This window comes from Patagioenas fasciata, chromosome 3 (genome assembly GCF_037038585.1).
Source record: "Patagioenas fasciata isolate bPatFas1 chromosome 3, bPatFas1.hap1, whole genome shotgun sequence".
Lineage (NCBI taxonomy): Eukaryota > Metazoa > Chordata > Aves > Columbiformes > Columbidae > Patagioenas > Patagioenas fasciata.
In genome coordinates this window covers 57,810,364-57,833,479 of record NC_092522.1, presented here as the reverse complement: position 1 = coordinate 57,833,479, position 23,116 = coordinate 57,810,364, and the positions used below count along the sequence as shown (strand labels likewise).

Sequence of the window (23,116 nt, the reverse complement as noted above, 5' to 3'; positions counted from 1 at the left end):
TTTAAGATCATCTTCTGGACTCTCTTCAATTTCGTACAAGTCCTAAACCAGAACACTTTCTAACTCAGGCTTTTTCAGCTCAGAGTAAAGCACAAAATACCCTGCTGGTGTCTCTGAAGAAGAAAGCGCCATGGAGGGAATTAAGGAATAATTTCATGCCTCTGGCTTCTGAAGCCCAGTATCTTTTGTTTGACCTGAAATGCTGGATCCCAGAAATCATTTGTGCTACACTGCAGATCATCACCTCTATTAATACACCACACTGTTAATATGTTAAAAGACTCACTGTCCAGTCAAGCACATTATAATACTAAGACTCGGTGTATCCTGGATTGAGAGCAAGCCCTGCTCGCAACTGAGCAGTGATACGCACTACAGATTGCTCAGAATGAAAAATCATGCCACAAAAAACACCACGGCAGATCTGGGATGCTTTCACATACAAAAAAGGGCCCTCTAGAGAGCATGTAAGTCAGGAGAAAAACAGTATTGAACTGAAATGACAGTCAAAGATGCTTTAGAAAAAATGGATAGTAGGAATAGAAGATTGCCAGAACCAGGTAGTATTAGATGACACTATAATGAAGAAGGCGAAGAATCAACATCAGCAGAGAAAGTTGTGTCTCTCCAGTTTTCAACGTCTTTGATTCAGTCACTAAAGATGTGATAAACACAGTCCTGTGTTCCTAAATACTCAGGGAAACAACAAAAAAAACAGTGGAGAAGCTGAAAAAAACACATGAAGCTAAGGAGATGAATAAAGTGGCTAATTTTATTAGTCGGTTGAGACACTGAGTAGGGTTGCACAGCATCAGCGCCAAAACATCTCTCATGCATAACAAAGAAGGGTTAACAGTGAAGCAGTGAATTTTTCAGGGAATCATAATGAGAGCAGATAAGAAATCTGACCTCAAGGAGTTATACAAGGGCCCTATCCTTGCTGATCAGGCAATAAAATGCTAAAAGAAATTCAGTGGTGGTAAATGCATACGTTCTTGCAACAGGATACTCTGCATGACAAAGGTACAACTGGTTTTAAAACAAAATCTAAGTCTTTAATAATAATTAAAAAGGAAATGATAAAAGATATATTCATAGAAGAAAGGTCGATCTATATAGAAGCAGTGTTTTTCTCAGGAAATTGGTAAGCAGGAGAATGTCAGGAGCTGGGAGGACACTGGAGGTGAAGCAACCCTTTAGCCTCTGCCCAGGTACTGACTTCCCCGGCTGGGCAGGATGGTGCTCATGTCTCAAGAAACGTTAAAGCAGAAAGTTCACACCTTTACATATGACACAATGTCATTTCCACAGATATCACAGGAGTTCCGTGTTTCAAAATATTGCTCCGTTGCTACAATACAGGCACAGCTATTTTAATAACAAGGCATTTCTGTAGTTCACATTTTTTCTCACGTTTTCTTTCCCCGGTCAAATATTCTCATTCCTTTAAAGCTTGACTGCATGCACAAAAATTATGCTCAGCAAATTTTAGTAATTACATTTTTGAGGTTTGGGCTAACAGAAACACATTTAAGTTCTATGAATGCCACATCATCTTGAAGCTAGCATTACACTATTTTTAGTAGAGGTCCACAAAAAATATTTCCAACAATACCAGAGTGTAAAAGAGGCTTATTAAAACAAGTATTAGAACTCTGGATGTTAAAAATGTCAGAAAGAAGCAACCCATGAGCCAAAAGGAAATTAATTTAATTGGCAATGAACATTAAATGTTATTGCTCTGGTACATCCCACCAAGACAGAGGCAAAACAAACAAGAGAGGTTATTCTATTTGCATATATTTTTACAGAATTTCAAGTGAAAAGAATCAGGGAGGAAAATGCCTACTTTATTCAATATAAGTCTTCAAATTGAAAGAGTATACACATGGAGAAGGAAAGATATGCCACAAGAAATCTAAAAAAAATATTGCATGCTTCAGAAAAGCAGTGTTTCTTTTAATTACTAAGCTTCTTTCATCTGCATCTGCTGCAAAATTTTAACTAGAGAAAATGAATACTGGCTAGCTGCTGCATCTTCAAAGTTTTATTTCAATATACTGCTCAGTTACATTAATAGCTTAGAGTATCTGTTGTCATGAATTCCAGTGATACAATTCCCTTTCAGTGATGCTAATGGGAGAGGGACTGTATGCAACAGCTTGTGATGTGCACCTGAAATTATCCAGTCACATCAAATACACTGCTTAGCAAAAAAGAAACCTGCTGCTGACCTCTCCATTAAGAAAGAAGAAGGTATATGACAATAATAATGCAGTACAGGTTATAAATTTACTTGGTTTTGCCCATTGTTTTAAGTCAGCCGATAAATCTTAAAAGCACAGTACTGACTTTTAGAAAAAAAATAACTGTCTTCCTCTTAGCAGTAAGGTCTAAATGTCTTTTACGTCCCCTCCACCTACTACATTTGTGGTGGCACTTCACCACAAACCTTTTGAATGTTCAGAAAAGAGCTAGAAGTGTGAGTTGTGTTCTAATTCTGCTTTCTTATCACCCTTCTCCCCAGCATCACCTGGCTTTGAATCTCGCCCTTCATCTCTCGGGGCTGAAATGCAGAAGGAGGTGCAGAGCAGAGAACACCACCACCTTGCTTCTGCTAGTGGCCTCCCTGCTGCTGCAGCTGGGGGTGGTTTCTGCTCTGCTGCCTCTGTTTCCTTTCCCTAGTTATAAACTTCCCCGTGCTGAACAGTTCTAATGCTTTTCTGGAAAATTACTGATCCTCAGCATCATTCGCAGCACTGCCATTCCTCATGGCAGCCACAAAATGGAACAAACATATTGATTCCACTTTTCAGTTTGACAGGACTATCACACTATTGACAACTCCAAGTATTTAAACACTCCTAAAATTATAAGGTTCAGAGGCATAATTGATGTTCCTATTTGCCTCGTTTTTTATTTTCTGAATCTTGAGTTATGTGCTGAAGTTCTTTCTACCACTGTGAAAAACAAAACCATGCCTTCCTCCCCATATGGGAACCCAGAATCTTTCAATGCCCTCATCTCAGGTGCTAAGGCTTCAAAAAGCACAGCAAGTAACAAGATCAATTATAAGATAATGGAGGTTAATAACCCTGCTGGAAGGAGAACAAAAAGTGTAAAATCTGCTTCTTTTCTTCCTATTTATCAAAGACATCATCTCTTTGGATTAGATTTTATTTTTTCCTTCAACCACTGATGAGAACTTTAGTTCTGGTCGCTTCCTTTTTTTCTTTTAAAGAGAACAGAAAATAAATTTTTTTTTAAAAAAATCTCATTTAGCAGTCCATATTCACCATGGAAGTTTCCTATTTGCCACTGGTTAGTAGATTTTTCCTCAAGAAAAAGGAAATTACTCCTGACAAGCTCAGTTATGAATAGTGGCTTACTTTGCTTGGATTAAAGTTCATAGGAAAAAATTGTGTTCAAGGTAACCTGACTAGACTGTGTTTCAATAATTCACTGAGCAGTAGGCAGCTTTGCTGAAACAATGGGACTCCATTTTCCAGAGACCAGAACAACAAATAATCAGCTAAACACCCTTTGTTGCGGGTTTTTTTGGTGTTTGGTTTTGATTTTATGTAAAGCAACTATAGTTACAAGGAACAGAGGAGCTTTGAAAATACTAGTCAACAAGAAAAAAAAAATAAAAGAATGCTTAGAATAAAACCAGAAGAAGTGAACACTGCTTTTACTTTATACGAGAATTTTCCTATCTTGTTCATGGGCAATGTGTTTTCTCAACTGACAGAGAAGGTTTGCCGCTTATTCTGAAAGATGGAATTGTACCTTTTTATTCAAGACAGGCCCCCACCATTCCCATGACAGCTCACAACCACACAGTCTTCAGCAAATTGGTGAGGGACACGTGTATTTTCGAGTAAGGTAATTCAACTTTAAATAGTCATGTTAAAGAAAAAAAAAGCACATTTGAAACAGTTGATACCTGTTCCTTGTGCTCTCTCATTTCTTTCTTTAAATAAGCTGGAATAATAACAACTATGAAAAAGATGAGCTCCTGATAGCAATAGCCTTCCTTACTTGGCTGACTATAAGGAAACAATGGCCAAACACCCCAAACCCCAACACAATGTCAACAAATACAGGTTTGCAGTTTGTCACAGTCTATTCCCTCATGTTTTCTTCTGGCAACATCATCTCACCAAGTTATGCAAAGCTGCTTTTATACTTTTCTTTAGAATTCAAGTGACATCCACTACAAAAACGTTGAAGGAATCAGGGTGTGCAGACTTTTTTGAAGGACTCCTGTGAGCATCAGTATCCCTCAGATGCCTGGAGTTATTTCCATTGGGTTTCCATTTCATTAAGGTGCCAAGACACCTTAGAGCATGTGGTTTGAAACCATCCTCGTCTCAGGGCACAGAAGCCATTAGTCTCCCAAAGCTCCTGCACTAAGCAACTGTCTGGCAAAGAAGACAATCCATCACCTCATTGTCTGAAGTCCTTCATCCTTCCATATTCCCCCTCAGTAAAAAAATGGTAGGAGAGGACATCTAATGCAAGCCTGGAACCTCCATACTAAAAATGTTAATTCAACTGAAGGCGTTAGTATGCTGATAACCTCATAACACAAGTAACATTCTTGCAAAAAAAATGAAACAAACAAAAAAATATACAAAACTCTAAGGACAAAAAATAAAAACAGAGGCATCTGTAGCAGTACTCTTTATGCCATGATGGAAAATCTGCTTTCTGGAATATCTGACACCTGAAGAGAAGTCCTGTGGGAAAGCACACCAGCTACTTGCCAGGCAGGGCCAAGGAGCTGGAGAGAACATCCCAATCCAGTTGCCAACACAAACCTATGGCATTTGGTTTGTTGTTTTGTAGAAACATGAATGCACATTTCTACACCACAGGAGCATACTGAAGTAAACAGTGCAAGACTAGACAGCCAGCACCTGTTGTTTGGAAAGAACTATTCCCCAGTTCAGATCTGCTCATTCTGTAATGAAACAGAAACAAAAACTAAATTTGTGCCTTTGTGCTTCATTTTCCCTATTGTACAAAAGGTTCTTTATCTGCGTGTGTGTAGTCAGTCAGTATTTGTAGTCAATTTTATTCTTAAATGAAGAGAAAAAATAAACACTACTCAGTATGCAGTGCATTGTGTTCACAATGTTGTGAAGACAAGACCCTTAAAATTTAAATCTCTTCATTACATTTACTTACTACTAATGCTACATTGTCTTCATGTAGTTGTGCTCCAGCAGGCCCTGGGGTCCATATGAGATGGAACCAGGCACAAGGTTTCACTCGGTTTGACTGAATATGAGTTAATTGTCTTCATGCAGTTAGAAACCCTTCTTTTTCATAGCTAGCATGGTCATTATCTGAACTTTGTTTGAGAACAAGAGATAACACCCTGGGACAGAGTCAGTGTTTTTAATTGCTCTGGTCTGAGTGCCAAGGACGTTCTGAGCACCCTGCTTACAGGTGTGAGGCGTCAAGGAAGAGGGGCATGGATGTGGCAGAGCTTGACTGACATCCAGACCGATCAATAAGAGTATTTCATCCCATCAGTGTCATGCTTCATATTTTAGGAGAGCTGGGATCTTCTGGTTGCTCTCTCTCACTTCTTGACTTTCTTCGCTTTCTTTGTCAGAGCTGGGAGAGTTCTGTTTGAGACGTTTAGTTTGGCCTTTTGCCATCCCACTGTTTTGCAGAGGCCTCTGGGCCTTTCTGCCTTTTTCCTCTTCTCTCTCTCTGGGATCGGCTGTTGGGACCAGGTTTTGCTTACTGGGACTGGCTGCTTGTTGCGGACAAGGTTTGTGAGGAATTGCATTGAGTATCTTTTATTTTATATTCTATTTCTATTATATATATATTTTTTTACTAGTAGTATATTAGTATTTTGTTATTTTATTGAACTGTGCTTATCTCAGCCCAAGTTTCTCCCTTCCCTTTTGATTCGCTGCCCTATTTGGGATAGTGGGGAGGGGGGTGATGGAGTGGCTATTGTGATTGTATTGCTAGCTCAGGTTAAACCATGACAGTAGCCTAGAATAAACCCTGGAGACTTCAGAAGAATTAGGACAAACTAAGTCTTGAGTATGTCTGGGCACCAAATGTCCTTTTTTCCTGCAACATGCCATCTCTGCTTCCGTGTGGTTTCAAAATAAACTACTTCAGAGCCTTAAAAATACAGAATTCACAAGTGTGACCCAGTCATTCTGCAGTCAACAGAAGAGTCCACACCACTACCAAAAATTACATGATAGGAAAATATTTTATTGACAACAAACACCTAAAGCCCAGGAAAATCTTGGATACTTTTAGAAAAACATGGCTATCCATCACCGTGTCAGCCACACACCATGGGCAGGCAGTTCTTCTAACCCCACCACCCTGAATTCTCCCTGCCATCCACCAGCTCAGAGCTTCAGCTTTGCTTTAGCTAATGAGTTACAGAGATCAGGATTTTACTTTATTTCACTTCACTGGCAATGCTAAAAGCCAGAAAACTCATGTATAAACCACAAAAAGGAAAGAGGAAGGAGAATGACAGACAAGGAATAAAACGGGCTAATAAACTCAGTTTTATTCTCATGGGTTGTCAGTTCCTGCAGGATCTGACACCTACAGAGTGAATATCTGACTGCTTGAAATTACATTATCATGCCACAGCCTGAACACATTCAATATACTGGCAGTAAGGGGATGGCTGCCTCTCTCTGCCCTTCCTCTATCAAGAGGACTAAAAGGTTCTGCCATTTCCTTCCCCATCACACTGCCAATAAAATAGTTTTCATTTAAGGTGGTTAGAGCATAAAGTAACAAGGAAACGGAAACAGGTCTACTCCTAGCAAGGAGTGTACATAGAAGGGTGTTTTATAGGGTTTTCTAGGGAAGGCTACCCTGATTTCATTAGACAAGTCTTGAAAACATTTTAAATTAAACACAAATGCAACACCAAACATTTCAAAAAGTCAGACTTCTGCTTCTAAATATACACCCCTCCACCCCTATATGATCTTTTAAAAACAGACTATTTGCTGGTCAATTTGAAAATTTATACTAACTGAAACAGAAACTGGAGGCACTCTTTTCTTCTGGATGATAAAACACTGCAGTTCTAAAAACCGTTCTGTTTCAACTTTAGACAAACAAAATATAAATATATAATTAATTTTACTTGACGACTGCTAAAGACTACTCCCCACCTTCACAACGCACAAAATGTTGGACTATGCACTGAAGATAACATTCTCATCACACAGATTCTCTTGTTTCTATTCACCTGCAATGGTTACTTGCCAGCTGTCATTAAGTCATCACTTACTGGGAACCATTAAAGTGTCTCCTTAAATATGTCTTCCTGTTGCTTTCACATTAACAGAATACATGAGAACTGAAAACGCAAATACTCAAATCAAGACTCACAAAAACTATCAAAACACCTGAAACTCACCCATTCCAAAACTACTGTACATCAAAATCAAGAGACTCTACTTTGTGGAAAGCATGCACTGAAAAAAAATGCTTAAAGCCACTCTCTTCAGGATTTTCACATCTTCTGTTTTGGTACCTTTGCTATTAGCAGTTCATAAAGTAACATTGTAGATTAATTTCATACTTGAAATGTATTAGTATCTTAGCTTTTTAAGATAAATTTGAGAATAGTCATGACAACATTAACAATTAGGAGCTTAAACATCAGTTTGGAAATCGCAAAAAATTCATTTGATGAGCAGAGCTGTAAGACAATGAAACCTTAGGCACTATGGCATGATACTCAAGAACACTCAATTGCTTTGAAGTCAAGATACAATGCATTCAACTAGATATGTCTCTAATGGTAACTATCTTATATAAGTCACATAGTAGCAGAATTCATTTTTAACTATGTAATGATGAAGTTTGGTTTTGACTTTCCCATAGCAGTCACTAATTTCAGAAAATCAGTATGGGATATGAGGAACATCTACTGTATGCACAGGACCCTTTTTTGGATACACCTGAGGCTCTGGCTACGTACTCATCAGAGATTTTCTGATGAAGAGATCTTGCCTTCATCATTAATAACCTTTGAGGGCTACGTATTTACTATTTTAAAATAGAGCAGAGTAGAATAGAATATTTCAGTTGGAAGAGACCTACAATGACCATGTAGTCCAACTGCCTGGCCACTTCCAAGCTGGCCAAAAGCTAAAGCATGTTATTAAGGCCACTGTTCAAATGACCCTTAAACACTGACAAGACTGGGGCATTGATCACCTCCCTAGGGAGCCCATTCCATTGTTTGATGATCCCCTCTGTAAAGAAATGTTTCCTAAAATATTTCCTTTTTGAATACATATAAACTGTTATCCACAACAATGTTCAGCAAGGACTCCCACAGCCTAACTACATGTTGTCCAAACCATTGCATCTTTCTGCTCTTTCCTGGATCTGGCAACTGCCCATTTCATTTGAGATCTTCTAGGTCTGGTACTGAAACAGCCCACAAGCAATCATCCGTGATGCAACTTTTCCATGCCTCCTGCAAACATGTCTTCTCATATCCTTTCTCTTGTTTATTTCTTCCTCATCTGGAGTCCTAATCTTCATCAATCCGTGTATGGAAATTATTCCATCCTTTCATCATTGCTCCTCCCTGTTTCTGTGTATTTTCCAGTTCTTCCAAACCCATTTTGGGAACAGGAGGTCACACATGAGAAATGAAAGAAGTCAAATACAGCCACGCTACACAGATTTATACACAATGAGGTTCTATGTTTTGTTCTCTATTGCTTTTGATTTGTCTTTTTTTGAGTGCTACTGAGAACTGAGATGATGCTATGGTAGAATCATCCACCACACACACAAGATCACATTCCTGTCTGGCAACAGTCTTCTGAAAATCCATCATCTTCTATGTGAAATACGGATTATTCCCCCCACTCCCCAAACCACTTTCCTGCGCTCACTAAAAGCAAGGCTGCCTTTTATCCCTGGGCTACACAATAATGCTCCTTTCTGTTCTTGTTTCAACCTCCGAAAATATATCTCCTGAAAACATAACATGGACGTATTCTTTTCTCTTATACAGTTCATGTGGCCTTAGAAGGCCAGCATCAATATATTAGACTCTTTGTTCTTTGTTTGGGATTTTCCACTCTACAAACAATAGCTTCCTATAGAGAAACTGGAGAAAACTAGTTCCCTAGGCTACCACAATATGTAAAAAACCAAAAAAGAACATCAAGAGCTATCTTGTATTCATGCTCAGAAAGGCATAAATAACAAACTTGGCAGAATCACCATAAAAATGAAGATTCATAATTCTCAACTTACTTAAAAGGTGTTTAAACAAATTACTATATATATAAAGGTCTTAAATAACATACTGCTTATTGGTGGTGCTAAGACCCTGTAGTAACATTAAGTTTAAATAAGAATGTAAGTACTTAGTGACTGAGACTCTGCTGTTACTTGGCTTCTGATTTCTCGTGTATTTTCTAGACATTTGCAACAGCTATAAATTTTCAGACCAGTAGAATGTTGTATGAAAAAAATACCTCAAGTTTTTACATTCTGAATGAAAATATTGTGGTTATCCTGCATCCTGCCTCCACTAAAAGGACAAAAGATTTAGATTTTATTAATACCATTCCTTTATTTCTTTGCGATTAATATAAGTATGCATTATGAATTACAAGAAAGATTTTAGTGCTGCAACCTTAACCAATGGTATATTGCTTATTTACAACGTGTAATTGGCTCAGACCAGTAAAGGAAAACAGATTAGGAAGGCATATTTTCTCACACTCATATAATTGCATAAAGCTGCAATATTTGGAATGCAAACTCCACAGGGGAACATTAAAAAATATTGGTTTGTAAATTAAAGTCACGGAAAAGTAAATGTCTAGCCATGAAAACATTTCCTTTAATATTACATTTTATAAGTTGTTTAATCAGTCTCTTCTCCAGCTGAGGTCTGAATTATCATTAACTTTGTGGCTCAATAAATTATTAATACAAAATCGGAGAATCTAAGGGAAAGATGGTGCTTTAGAGCACAGACAGCAGATGAAGAGTTACAAAAATGGGCCAGAAATTCTGCTGTGGAGAGTTAATGCAGTAAAAGGGAACAGCTGGAGACTATTAAAAGCTCTCATTAGAGGGAAGAAGCAGCAAACTGTTCTGTGGGGGTCAGCTGACATGTGGCTGCATTTCTGCCATGCCCTCCTGGCAGCCCCATCCCCACCACAGAGATTGATGCTACTGTGGGATCCCCCAAGCAGCTCCACTCCACATCGGGACACCTTGTGGGACGTCCAGCGATTGATTCAAACCATCTCAGCACCAACATATAACACAGGGAGCAAAATGACTACTGTATGTACGGGTGTAAGCTAGGGAAAACATTGAGGATGCATAAAATGTTTAGTCTCTTAACTACAGCTCAGAACCCAGCTGCACTTTTTGATGTATATATTTAACTCTGGTTTGTGCTGCACAGACATAGGCAAATAATTTTAACCTTTGCATGCCTTTAGATTTCCAATACAAATAATGTTAACCAAGTTCACTAGACCCTCCCCAAAAGTTCCAAGTTTCAATCAACAAACACACGTGGCCCCTTTGTGACGTACTCAGCAGAAAAATCCCATATACATATGAAACCTCTTCACCAAACCAGCAGGTAGGCAACCCTCCCACTGCCTTTTTTTTATACAGAAACACACAAGAGTGACAGTCAGGAGGTGCAGGCATGGACTCCATACCATGGTCTCTCCTGGAGGCCACGTCCCTGGCAGACTGAAAAGCTCCACGAAATGTACCTAAAGTCATGAAGGAGAAAGCTCAATGTGTTACTACTGATGACAATTCACAATACAATTAGCCATGGTTAAATGTTTCTGTTATCCAGATAAAGACAGGAACCCAGACAGCTAGCTGCCAGCAGAAAACCAATGCAACTTGTAAAAGACTATTTTTCATTGTAGATAAAAATTTGGAGATAAACATAATTCACTAAATATGCCTAGCCAATTTTAGTATGTTAATTAAAAACAATGTACTCAAATATAAATTCTCAAAATTCAGGAATACAAAAAATTTTTCTACGGAGTTTAAAAATTCAGCTTTTTCTGTAAGTTTGTTTGAACTTCATGAAATAACCTAAACAACATTGGTTTAAATACTTAGCAAGAAAAGCCAATCTTTGCCACAAGAAAGGTCTCTACTGCAAGAAATTTGACTTGTAAGTTCCCTGATGTTCTTTGAATTTTACTTCCCTCTTTTACAGTAATTTTAAGACGCTGTTAACAAATATTTTAACATTTAATTTAAAAGACAAAAAGACCGATGCTCCTTTATGGGATTACTTGCATGAGTAATCTTTAGTGAAACCAAGGCTGAATATTGTTAAAATATTTTTATTTTTACCTGAAGAAAGCATATTTATTTTCAGAGGTGAAGCTGAAAGACTATGCTCAGCATGACAGAGATGTGGTGCAAACTCAACTGCTAATTATAACGAAAATGTGAAATGTCCTATAGGAAGGTGAGAATTTAGTAATTTACTGAATGATCATTTTTTATACAAAACCTCTCTCTTCCGAAAAATTAGCTCAAAGATATTTAGATCTTACACTTGACTGAGTTAGGAGCCATACTATTCATGAGCCTAACACAGATCAGAATCGCATATAACCAGATTTCCTGTGATCCAGGCAACAATACACAGCTCACAGTGCTTCACACACTCCTTCAGCCTTAGCTTAGATCAAAGGTTTAGCAAGTATTAAGGAAAAATGAAAACCCCATACATACCTTTTATATTTGATGCCTCACGCTGCAGTTGTAATAAATACAGGTAATTATTAACAAACCTTCTGGAAAGGACAATTTTAATACAACGTTTTCAAATATTTATGGTAGTCCCTTTCTTTATCAGGAGTACTTGCCATCTTCTGCACTTTTAAGCCTTAAACTAAATCACCTGGTGCATATTTTTCTTCTGCTTGGTACCAGCTGCACTGATAAGGGCTTGCTTGCTTTATTGAAGTATATTTACTTGCAGTACTCTAGGTCAACCTCAAACACATTCACTACTATGGACTTAAATTAACTTATGTGAATTTATCTCATCTTACAGAACCATAAGGTAGGGTGACTCTCACATGAATGTGCTTGAGACTCAGACCACCACCTCTCTGCCCTATTCCAAGCTAACATGTTGCCACTGTTTACTTTGGGGAAGCTTGGAAGTGATCTCTTCAGGTGACTGACAGTAACTCACTCCAGCAGAGAAAGCACTGGGTCAGGGCAAAGAACTGGTTGGTTGATCTGGGTGGAAAGTCTCACATGGCAGCAGCTGCCTCTGCCATATCTGACTTGTGAATAAAGGGCTTGTTTTCTACTCTGGCTTTCAATTAAATTTTGGTAAACACAGACATTTAGCGAAACATTTAAGACAATTTATCTGACTCCTGAAGGAGTGGTTGTTTTCTCTGGAACAGAGTCAAAGCCTGAAGCTCTATTCAGAGAAAATTTCAAATGATCAGTGAATGGTGGAAATTTCTGTCTCCATTTCTGATCTTTGCAATGTCAGCAGTTCAGATTTCAGTTAAACAGTGCTCCCTTTTTTTCTTAAGAATCAGAATTGAGGAGAGGGAATGCCTCCATTAAGGATATAACAACCCCACAGCCAAGCAGGAGTTCATCAGGCACAATACCTGATCTGCAAATGCTTCTCCTCTCTTAAGAGCTCACTTTATAGATGTGCTGAGCTCCCACATTTTCACACTATGATTTCTGAGAGAAAACACGCACTGCCCCTCAGCTTTTCAAGGGAGAGGGCCAGTGTTGGCAGCTATTGACTAAGGTGCCAGGATGGCCTGGAAAGGTTCCCAGTTGCCCACACCACCTTCCCAGAGGTGGGAAGGCAGGAACATCACGGTTGAGAAACACACAATTAGCACCTAATATCCCAGTTTCAAAAGATGTATAATACACATTTCTGAAGGCAAACCTGTCTCTCCTGGTAAAACAGAGGAGCTACATGTACAGCTTCTCCAGTCCATCGTGTAAGCCAGTAAGTGCTGTCAATACAAGGCTTCTCATGTTCGCTGGCAATCAACTCAATGTTGTGGAGCAAACAGCAGTTTTGTATTTTCCTAGCTTTTGATCAGAGGCATGATGGAAAAGTAAAAGCTTCCTATATCCTTCTCCCGCTTTCACATATCTGCTCACAGTCAGGCAATACCTCATCCCAGATTTCTTGGGTTTAATACCTTGATCAATATAGAAACAAACACGCTAAATTTAGGCTTATTCTTTAAACAGTCCCCTGTAAAAAAACAATGCTTTATGTTGAGTTTTCAATTAAAAAAAAAATAAAAATGGGGAAGAACTGTGAAAGGTACGAAGCCAGCAATCAGGCCAGTCATCAGTCCTGTGCTAAAGGGCTGTACTGGCTCAGGCTTGGAGGCAAGACTGGCTGCTTACTTTCTTCATAGCTAGATCAGGCAATTGATCTAGCAGACTTCTGAGGCTACCATTCCACAAAATCCATTACCTGAGTTTAAAATGTATGCCAGCAGATTTCCTTGCACCACTCAGGAAGAGATTAAAATGCAGTCATGCAATATTTTATGTGGTTGGATAGCACAAGTCTTAAAAATGCTTAACATTTGAAATGAGGGGCTTCTGTTAAAATGAATTTCACTGGCAGGTAGCCTATACATTACTTTGACAAGAGCAACTGCCCCCTATGAGCAGTGCAAGTGACAGGCAAAATCTGCCAAGGAGGGATGGAGGACAGATTCCAAAAATGTTTCCTGATGACACCAAGCTGGGAGGAGTGGCTGACACGCCAGAAAGCTGTGCCACCATCCAGTGAGACCTGGATAGGCTGGAGAGTTGGGCAGGGAAAAATGTAATGAAATATAACAAAGGCAAGTGTAGAGTCTTGCATCTGGGTAGGAACTACCCCAGGTTCCAGTAGAGGTTGGGGAATGACCTATTAGAGAGCAGTGTAGGGGAAAGGGACCTGGGGGTCCTGGTGGACAGCAGGATGACCATGAGCCAGCAATGTGCTCTTGTGGCCAGGAAGGCCAATGGCATCCTGGGGTGTATTAGAAGGGGGGTGGTTAGTAGGTCGAGAGAGGTTCTCCTTCCCCTCTACTCTGCCCTGGTGAGACCACCTCTGGAATACCGTGTCCAGTTTTGGGCCCCTCAGTTCAAGAAGGACAGGGAACTGCTGGAGAGAGTCCAGCACAGGGCAACAAAGATGATTAAGGGAGTGGAGCATCTCCCTTATGAGGAAAGGCTGAGAGAGCTGGGTCTCTTTAGCTTGGAGAAGAGGAGACTGAGGGGTGACCTCATTAATGCTTACAGACATATATAAAGGTTGAGTGTCACGAGGATAGAGCCAGGCTCTTCTCGGTGACAACCAATGATAGGACAAGGGGTAATGGGTACAAACTGGAACACAAAAGGTTCCGCTTAAATTTGAGAAGAAACTTCTTCTCAGTGAGGGTGACAGAGCACTGGAACAGGCTGCCCAGGGGGCTTGTGGAGTCTCCTACTCTGAAGGCATTCAAGACCTGCCTGGACGCCTTCCTGTGTAACCTCATCTAGGTGTTCCTGCTCCAGCAGGGGGATTGGACTGGATGATCTTTTGAGGTCCCTTCCAATCCCTGACATTCTGTGATTCTAACACTGAATTACCAAGAGATAATAACAAAACGAAAAAGCACAAATGCTGCTGGTGCCTTAGACCAACAAACTGCCTTTTGACCAAAATAACTACTGTCCTCAGATGGCCACTTTTTATTTCCTTTTCATTTTAGCTTTCATACTGATCTGTGTATGTGGACATGTGTGTATGCATGGAAATAATCGATTTCTTAAAGAATATCCCAATGCAAACGAAAATGCAAGGTGGTTTCTATTAACTTTTAAACCAAAATGAACAACAGGAATTAGAGCTATTCATTTCAGTTCTGCTTGAAGTAAAATTTCACTGCCTGTACACATCACATCTTAAACTCCACAGACACTATTGGATTAATACCAGCTTTTACAGAGTCAGTCAGTCACGAGAGGTGCTCATCAATGCATGTTCCACTTCAAATAAGAAGCAGAGGCACTCAGAATGAAGTACAGACTGTACCACTCATTTTCAGCATTTTCAAAAAAGAAAACATGACAGTGCTAAAAAAAAATGAATGTAATAAAACATCCACCTCGCACTCATTTCTGTAACCCCCCTGTCCTGGTCACAGACAAGGAAGCTGTTGGGATTGCCTTCCAACTCTGCACACCAGGAGGTTGAAGCCTGCTCAGCTGATGCAGGGACCTCTTCAGTATTTCTAGACATATAGCAAATAAGAAACCCTTTTCATCATTATATCCATACAGCAGACACCATTAAAGTTTAAGGCTATACATAGTTACGCTGACACCCTCGTCCATTCAGTTATTCATAATTGTCTGTTCACAGGGCTTTGCATAACAAACAACAGTAGTAAAGTATGAAAGAAATCAATACAGCCCTGTCTTACGGAAAAATATCCAGCCCTCCTTGGACCCATCTAACCTCAGCTAGGACTGAAAGGTGTTGTGTGGCAGTCATTCAGAGCTGTGCTCTATGGCTCATCCACACCACACCTTGTACTCTACTGTCCCTCCAAAACATCATCAAAACATCCTCTCTCTTTGGTCTCCAGAAGCCACAGCCCACTCTTGCTTTGACATTATATCTGGCCTGAAACATTTTGGAGTAGATCATCAAGCTGTCCTGTCACCGCTGTATGAACATTCTGCAGGTTCACATGTGGTTGAAGGCTGAGTCCAATCAAACTGGATCTCCATTATAGAGAGGCTAAGAATTAATTCCACCATTTTGTCTTCTTAGGGAGGTGTTGGTGTCCATGCAAAGAGACCAGTAGCAAACAAACCAACCACCTCCCTAGCTTCTGTGTTTCTGATTCAGCTTGTATAGAATGCCTACTGCCATGGGACCTTGTCTGTGACAAAGGCTGACAGGTGTTATGACAGTTCAGCAGTTGTGCAAAATTAAAATTTATTATGAACAGCTTATCCAGCATTATTGCTGCCTTCTTAATCCAAAAAGGCAACAAAACCAAACCAAGAACTGAGATCAGAGCCCTGGTATAAAGGACACTATGCACAACTTATCAGCAAGAACATTTAGAGGCTTGGCCTGAGTTGCTCCCTTTCCCAATTTTCCTCTGAGGCTGCACAGTTACAGACACAGTTTCAACCTAAAAATCTGTCTGAATATTCACAGTGCTGAATTTAGGCAGAATTATTATGCCTAACCACTATAAAGTACAAATCAAATGCAGTGAGGGGACCGTAATTCGATGGTGGCAACCTGGGATTTGCTGTCAGCTTATACAACATCAAACTGGATCACTGAATTCATCAGCAACACTCTACATACTAAAGCTGACCAAACTAAGGATCAAGCAAGAAAAAAAAACAGAGGAAAAAACACAAGACGGAAGATTCCTCAGTCTCCCACTTTTCAAGCATCCAGTTTGAACATCAGCATTATGTAATGATGCTGGGAAATCAGTAATCAGAGCCTTTTGTTTTAACATACCAGATATCTTTCCTCCTGTCTCATGCTGGGGGTACGGATCATGTGATTCTGTTCTCCTCTCCAGTCTCCAAAACGTCGAAAAAAATAATTGGATAAAAATCGATTGACGGGATCTCTAATAATATTGATGTACACTGGCTGGTCTCCTCCAAACCTGGTGGGAAGAAAAACAGGTGAATCTCATCAGAAGGTTCCACACAGGCACATGCATCCATCTCTCATCTGAATGTTTTCAATTTACTCTCTGCAGAAGTTCAGATTTTTTACAAGGTTAGGAGTGAAACTGAGAAGCTTACAACTAGCTACCAAAACTTTGTAAAAGCATGCAAGATTTCTTTAGGATTAATCGTCAGTATGATATCACATTGTGTACTACAAACATTTTGTTTTAAGACTGTTTTTTCCACTGTGTCGAAAGTTTTGTTTCTTGAGTTTTCTCCTTGCTGTTTTCAGATGAAGAACCTTCTGCAGCTGAATCTAAGGATGAGCATTTCTTCTCCACACGTTTCAAACCTGGAAAGTAACATCAGAGCAAGCACCGCCTGACACCAATGGCCATAAGGCAGCCTTGGATCACCTTCACCTGGAGAGTGAGCATTGTAACATGCAAACGATTTTGCAACATTCAAGCCTATTTCAAAATACTTCCTTTGGATGAACTGACAGATATGCACGGAATTTTCATCTTTATATTTGCTGTATCTTGTGCAGACCTTTCACCCCCAGCCTGCACTGCTGGTTGGATTTGAGGTTATTTCAGGGTAATGCAATGGCCTACCTTTGTACTGCACTTCAGGAAGACTATTTTTTAAAAAGTCAATATGAAAATTCCTGCTTCAAAAGAGAAATTAAGTATCAATTTCAAGTACATACAAATCCAAGGAAAATGAAAGGGTAAAACCAGCTGTGATCAGGCTCCACACAAAAGCAAAATGCAGCAGAGGTACCTGCAATTTAGAGATGAGAAGACACCCCGTTTCCCCCCCCAAAAAAAAGACTGACCCCAAAAATAAGCCCTGGCATGATTTTTTGGGATGCTTGAAATATAAGCCCTACTCCAAAAATAAGCCCTAGTTACAGTTCACAAAAAAGTCAATTTAAAATGTGTCCAGGCAGCTATAAGTGTAAAAAAGTAGTAAGTTCTGGAGCAAAAATTAATATAAGAACCTGTATAATTTTCAGGGAAACAGGGTAAACCAGAGTAACCTCATCAGCTCAACTTTACCCTCTTGTTTGCCTCCTCTTGGTAGTTAATACAAACATCTTCAGTTTAATAGGTAGGATACGAAAAGAGGAAAGGAGGAAAAGGGAGCTTGAGAAGGTCTATGATGATACCGTGTTTTCACAGTGCTAAAATATTGACTGAATATTTTATGTCAATATACAGCAGCAGGAGAATGGGCGTAATGAAGTAAAAAAGAAAAGCTGCTTACACTGTTCCACGGTCAAAATTGAAGGATGGACACTTATGCTATGGAACAGACTTACAGACTACATATGCTGTGAGATAAAGCAGAAAATAAAACCTTTTTGGATTGAGAAGTTCATAGGATAAATTCAACTTGGGATTTGCCTGATTCAAGAACATGAAATCATTTTGGTTGGAAAAGACCTTCAAGGATTATCAAGGATTATCTAACACTGTCACTAAACCATATCCCTGAGAACCTCATGTATGCATCTTTTAAACAACTCCAAGGATGGTGATTCAACCACTTCCTTGGATAGGATGTTCCAATGCCTGACAACCTTTTCCATGAAGAAATTTTTCCTAATATCCAACCTAAACTTCCCTGATACACCTTAAGGCCATTTCCTCTCATCCTACCACTTGATGAGGGGTCCAAAACTGAACACAGTATTCAAGGTGGGGTCTCACCCGTGCAAAGTACAGGGAGCCAATCACTTCTCTATTCCTGCTGGCCACACTATTCCTGATACCAGTCAGGATACTGTTGGCCTTTTTGGCCACCTGGGCACACTGCTGGCTCATGTTCAGCCGGCTGCTGACCTACACCCCAAGGTCCTTTTCCACCAGGCAGCTTTCCAGCCACTCTTCTCTGAGCCTGCAGCACTGCCTGGGGTTGTTGTGACCCAAGTGCAGGACCTGGCACTTGGCCTTGTTGAACCTCATACAATTGGCCTCAGTCCAACAATCCAGCCAGTCCAGATCCCTCTGTATGGTCCTTCTACCCTCTAGCAGATCAACACTCCCACCCAACTTGGTGTCATCTTCAAGCTTACTGAGGGTGCACTCAATCCGCTCATCCAGATCATTGATAAAGAAATTAAACAGAAATGACCCCAAGACTGAGTCCTGGGGAATATCACTTGTGACTGGCTACCAGCTGGATTTGACTCCATTCACCACAACTCTTTGGATCCAGCCCTCCAGCCAGTTCTTTATGCATGGCAGAGTACATCCATCCAGGCCATGAGCTGCAGCTTCTCCACTAGAATGCTGTGGGACACAGTGTCAAAGGCTTTATGGAAGTCTAAGTACACAACATCCACAGCCTTTCCCTCATCCACTAAGCAGGTAACCTTGTGATAGAAGGAGATCAGGTTGGTAAAGCAGGACCTGCCTTTTATAAACCCATGCTGAGTGGGCCTGATCACTTGGTTGTCCTGTATGTGCCACATGATAGCAGTCAGGATGATCTCCATAACTTTCCCTGGCACCAAGGTCAGACTGATAGGCCTGTAATTCCCTGGATTCTCCTTCCAGTCCTTGTAGATGGGCCTCACGTTTGCCAACTTCCAGTCAACTGGGACCTCCCCAGTTAGCCAGAACTGCTGATAAAGGATGGAAAGTGGCTTGGTGAGCACCTCTGCTAGCTCCTTCAGAACCCTTGGGTGGATCCCATCTGGCCCCATAGACTTGTGCACATCAACGTAGTGTGGCAACTTGAATTATGTTTCTTCCTTCTGTTCCCTCAACTTAGGACAACAATTCTTACTTAAGCACTAACTTATGCTTTATTTTTGGAAGCTTGAAGACATAGCCATATTTAAGTATTTAAATGCTGTTCTGATGTTTTTTTGAGTCACAATTTATATATTTTCTTTTAAAATGTAAAATATTAAATTAGAAGAGAGAAAACTGAAGACATGCTCCACACCAAGACAATCCTCTTGGCTTCTCTTTAACTCTTGGGTTAGATGAATAATTAAATATGTATAATAAAAGATTAGGGCTCCTCATAAATATTGAAGAACCAGTAAAACTGTTTAAAAAAATGAATTCTAGTAAAAGAGAAAAATCTCATATAGTTTCAACCTGATTTTTATTCTCCATGATTCCCCAGACCACTAAATACAGTCTGCAACGGCTTCTCTTATGAATAACTATGCATATCGGTAATCTCATTGACCTCAATGTTGCAGGTTCACTGCCATAATTTGAAATTGCACAGACAGCATAAAACTTTCAAACAATCCAATTAAGAAGGCAGATGCTTCTTGCTTCCTGCATAGTGCATAGCCCAGTTTGGACATGGGTGTGCAAGGGAAGTATCCTGAAACCAGTACCCTGAATTCTTCTCTGAGCTCGTCTTTGCTGCTTTTTGTCTTTATGCAGAAATAAAACCTACATTAAAAAAAAAAAAAAAAAGTATTCTTGCAATTACCGTAGGACAATGAGGACATTAAGCTTTGTCAATAATTATTCAAATAGAAAGCTTTCGGTGAACACCATGGTGGGTAGCTGTGAGAAACAGATTTTTCAAGTGTAATTGCTGGCAAGAATAGGTTGCACCTAAATTACTGAACATATTATCTTCCTGCTGCTTGATGCAGATCTGCAATAATCTAAAGACAGAAGGGAGTGGAGAAGAGCAAAGAAAAGGGGAAGGAATGAAGACAGCAAGAAGTGATGACCACAGCAGCAGATTACAGAAAGATTACAAGATCCAAAGAATCAAGAGAGCAGGGACATCCTGCCTGGCTTTTGTAGAGGATGCTAAGCCTAAATGCTCCCTAGAAGAGAGAAAAAAAAAAAAAAAATCAAAAGCAGACAGCTATTAGTTGGCTAGATAGAAATATTCAACACATATTGTCTTTCTGAAGAAAAAAGGAGGGGGTGGATTGCATAACCAACCCACCAAAGTGTCAGAGCCCGTCCTTTTGTGGGTAAGGTCATGTCCCTGAACACGTGAACTGTAAATTCAGTACTGACAGCTCTGAAAGAAGAGGCACATGCACGCTCATCTGTCCCAAGAGGACAGATGAGATGGGAGGTCAGTCTTTCACAAAGAGCTACAGAGGAACTTCTCATTTCTGAAATGGAGACTGTGCCCCCCACCAACACAGGACAAGCTCAAATTTCTGACTTCCTACACACTGTAACCAGCCTGGTCTACAACCAGCTCCAGTTGCTCCACCAGGCAACAAGCAGGGAATCTTTAGAAAAATTAAGTCTGGTCTGGCTCTTATTCAAATCTGCATTTTTTAAAAAACATAGTTTATAATACTTCAAATTCCAGCCATTTGTTTTTACAGACTGTACTGAGACTCTTTTATGGAATCTAAGCAGCACTCACATGGCATAAAGAATTCTACTAGTTAAAAATCAATAACCTTAAGCTATTTAGAGAAAAAAAGGGGGAAATCAACACTCCATTTGTTCAAGTATGTTCTGCATATTTTTAGGTACCTATCAATCACAACATCTCAAATATTCCTTAGCTCTAGAGAGTGAAACTTTTCAAATTAACAACATCCACATGAAAACGATCTTGCAAACAGTAACATATTGTGCTCTCATTATACACCATGTCATCTTATTTATATTCAAATATCTATTGTTAAGGATTCAAAAAAGGACATAATCATATTTTCCTAAGCTTGAGCAGAAGGCTTACCTGCTCTGAGTGCAATCAGGATTGGATTCTGCATGATAATAAAGGTACCTTATCATTCTCATGCCCAGCAGCATGTTTCCACAACTGGGTAGAGATGGTGGCCACGACACTACCACTCCAGCAGAGCACTGAAAACATACACACCGATCCTCTGCAGTGCTCTCCTCTACTTAACTTCTCCTTATTTATTTAGTATACACTATTAAATCCCAGTAGCTTTAACCGCGCTGTTGTGACAGGTATATTTTTAGAGTTCTCATCAAAATAATTAGCATATTTGAAGGCTTCAATCAATGATATTTAGGTTCATTAATAATATATTCCCCCATCCTTTTTTAAATAAAACTGAATAAAAAGGCCTGAGAAGTATGCCAGATGTTGCAAGTCTGCCCCTTAGAAGAATGTCTCCAATGAATTCCAATTTTATTACTTACATAAGCAAAATCTTTGTTCAAGATCTGTTACAAACCCCTTATGAGTTAAAAAAAAAAATAAATAAAAATAAACCAAAGTTATTTGCTTAGCTGTAAAATGGAGGATCTCTCAGCTTCTATGATTTTTCACTTCAATAATTTTTAAGAAAGGTTAAATAGGAAGGTACTCCTGTCACGTCACTTCAGGAGGTGCCTGCATTTCCGTTCAGCACAAAACTCTTTGCACAAGCAGAAGCAGGCTCCTCCATCCCTGCAGGCAAACCACATTCCTCGAGGAAAAGACAACTCCCAGCCTATCCTCTATAAGAACTTTGGCTGCCTCTTACTTGTTTAATGTAAAACATCTCCCCTTAGACAAATTAGTTGGCTGCTAGAAGTTCAATATAATGGAAGCAAACAAGAACTGACGTTCACCTAATATTAATATGGACAGGCATATTGTGTCCTTCTTAGAAAGGAAGCACAATTTCCTTTTACAGCTCTGTAAAAATGAGAATCATGCACTGGAAGAGTAATTGCCCTGCAAGCTTTACACATTGATTATGTTATGGCTCCATCACCTGCTCTGCAGCACAGCTTCACAGGGAGATCACGTAAAAGTGCTAATATACAACTTTCACCTTTTTAGGACTTAAATAAGATGCAATCACATCAAAATCTGTCTTCTGAAAAAGGTAACTTGAAATGGAAGTTTAGCATCTTGTATTAGCACGCACTTGTGACAAAGCAACCCCCTTCTGCACACAAGGCGGTGGGCAACTCTGGGGGTGCTCCAAGGACCCTCTCAAGGACAAGCTGCTACATTCTCTGCAAAGATTCCCAGAGGAGCAGGCTGAGGTTCTGCCTGCCTGGGACTAAACGGTATTGCCAGCCTCCAAAACTAAGGAATTAATCTTCTTGCTTTTGTCTGTAGTGCCTTGTTTCCAGCTTTTGCACCTTCACCCTACCCTGTGGCTATGTTTCCAGGCTTTTCTTTGGAATTACGAGGGAAAAATGGAAAGTGAGTTGAGATGAATCTTTCTATTTCAAAACTGCACCCTTGGCTGTGGTGGCCTTGAATGGGAGGTGTGCGTGGGGTTCCAAAATGCCCAGTGGTTCAAGGTTAACAGTAAAACAGTGCAAACCGGCAACACTCTGGTCATTAATTACCTTTTCTGGAGCTGTGATTTCAATAGTAGAAATTTCAGCTTCTAAAGTGATGTGTCTGTCTAATGTCATTGTAAAAATCACAA

The 23,116-nt window shown here is 39.8% G+C and overlaps 1 protein-coding gene across 1 annotated transcript in view; it reads right to left on the bottom strand.

Annotated features, from left to right (window-relative positions):
* Nucleotides 1-23,116, bottom strand: part of UST (uronyl 2-sulfotransferase) — a 167,523-nt gene that overhangs the window by 47,152 nt on the left and 97,255 nt on the right. The window contains exon 5 of the mRNA XM_065835205.2: nt 16,589-16,742. Within this exon, the coding sequence (XP_065691277.1) occupies nt 16,589-16,742 (154 nt within the window). The remainder of the gene's footprint in view (nt 1-16,588; nt 16,743-23,116) is intronic.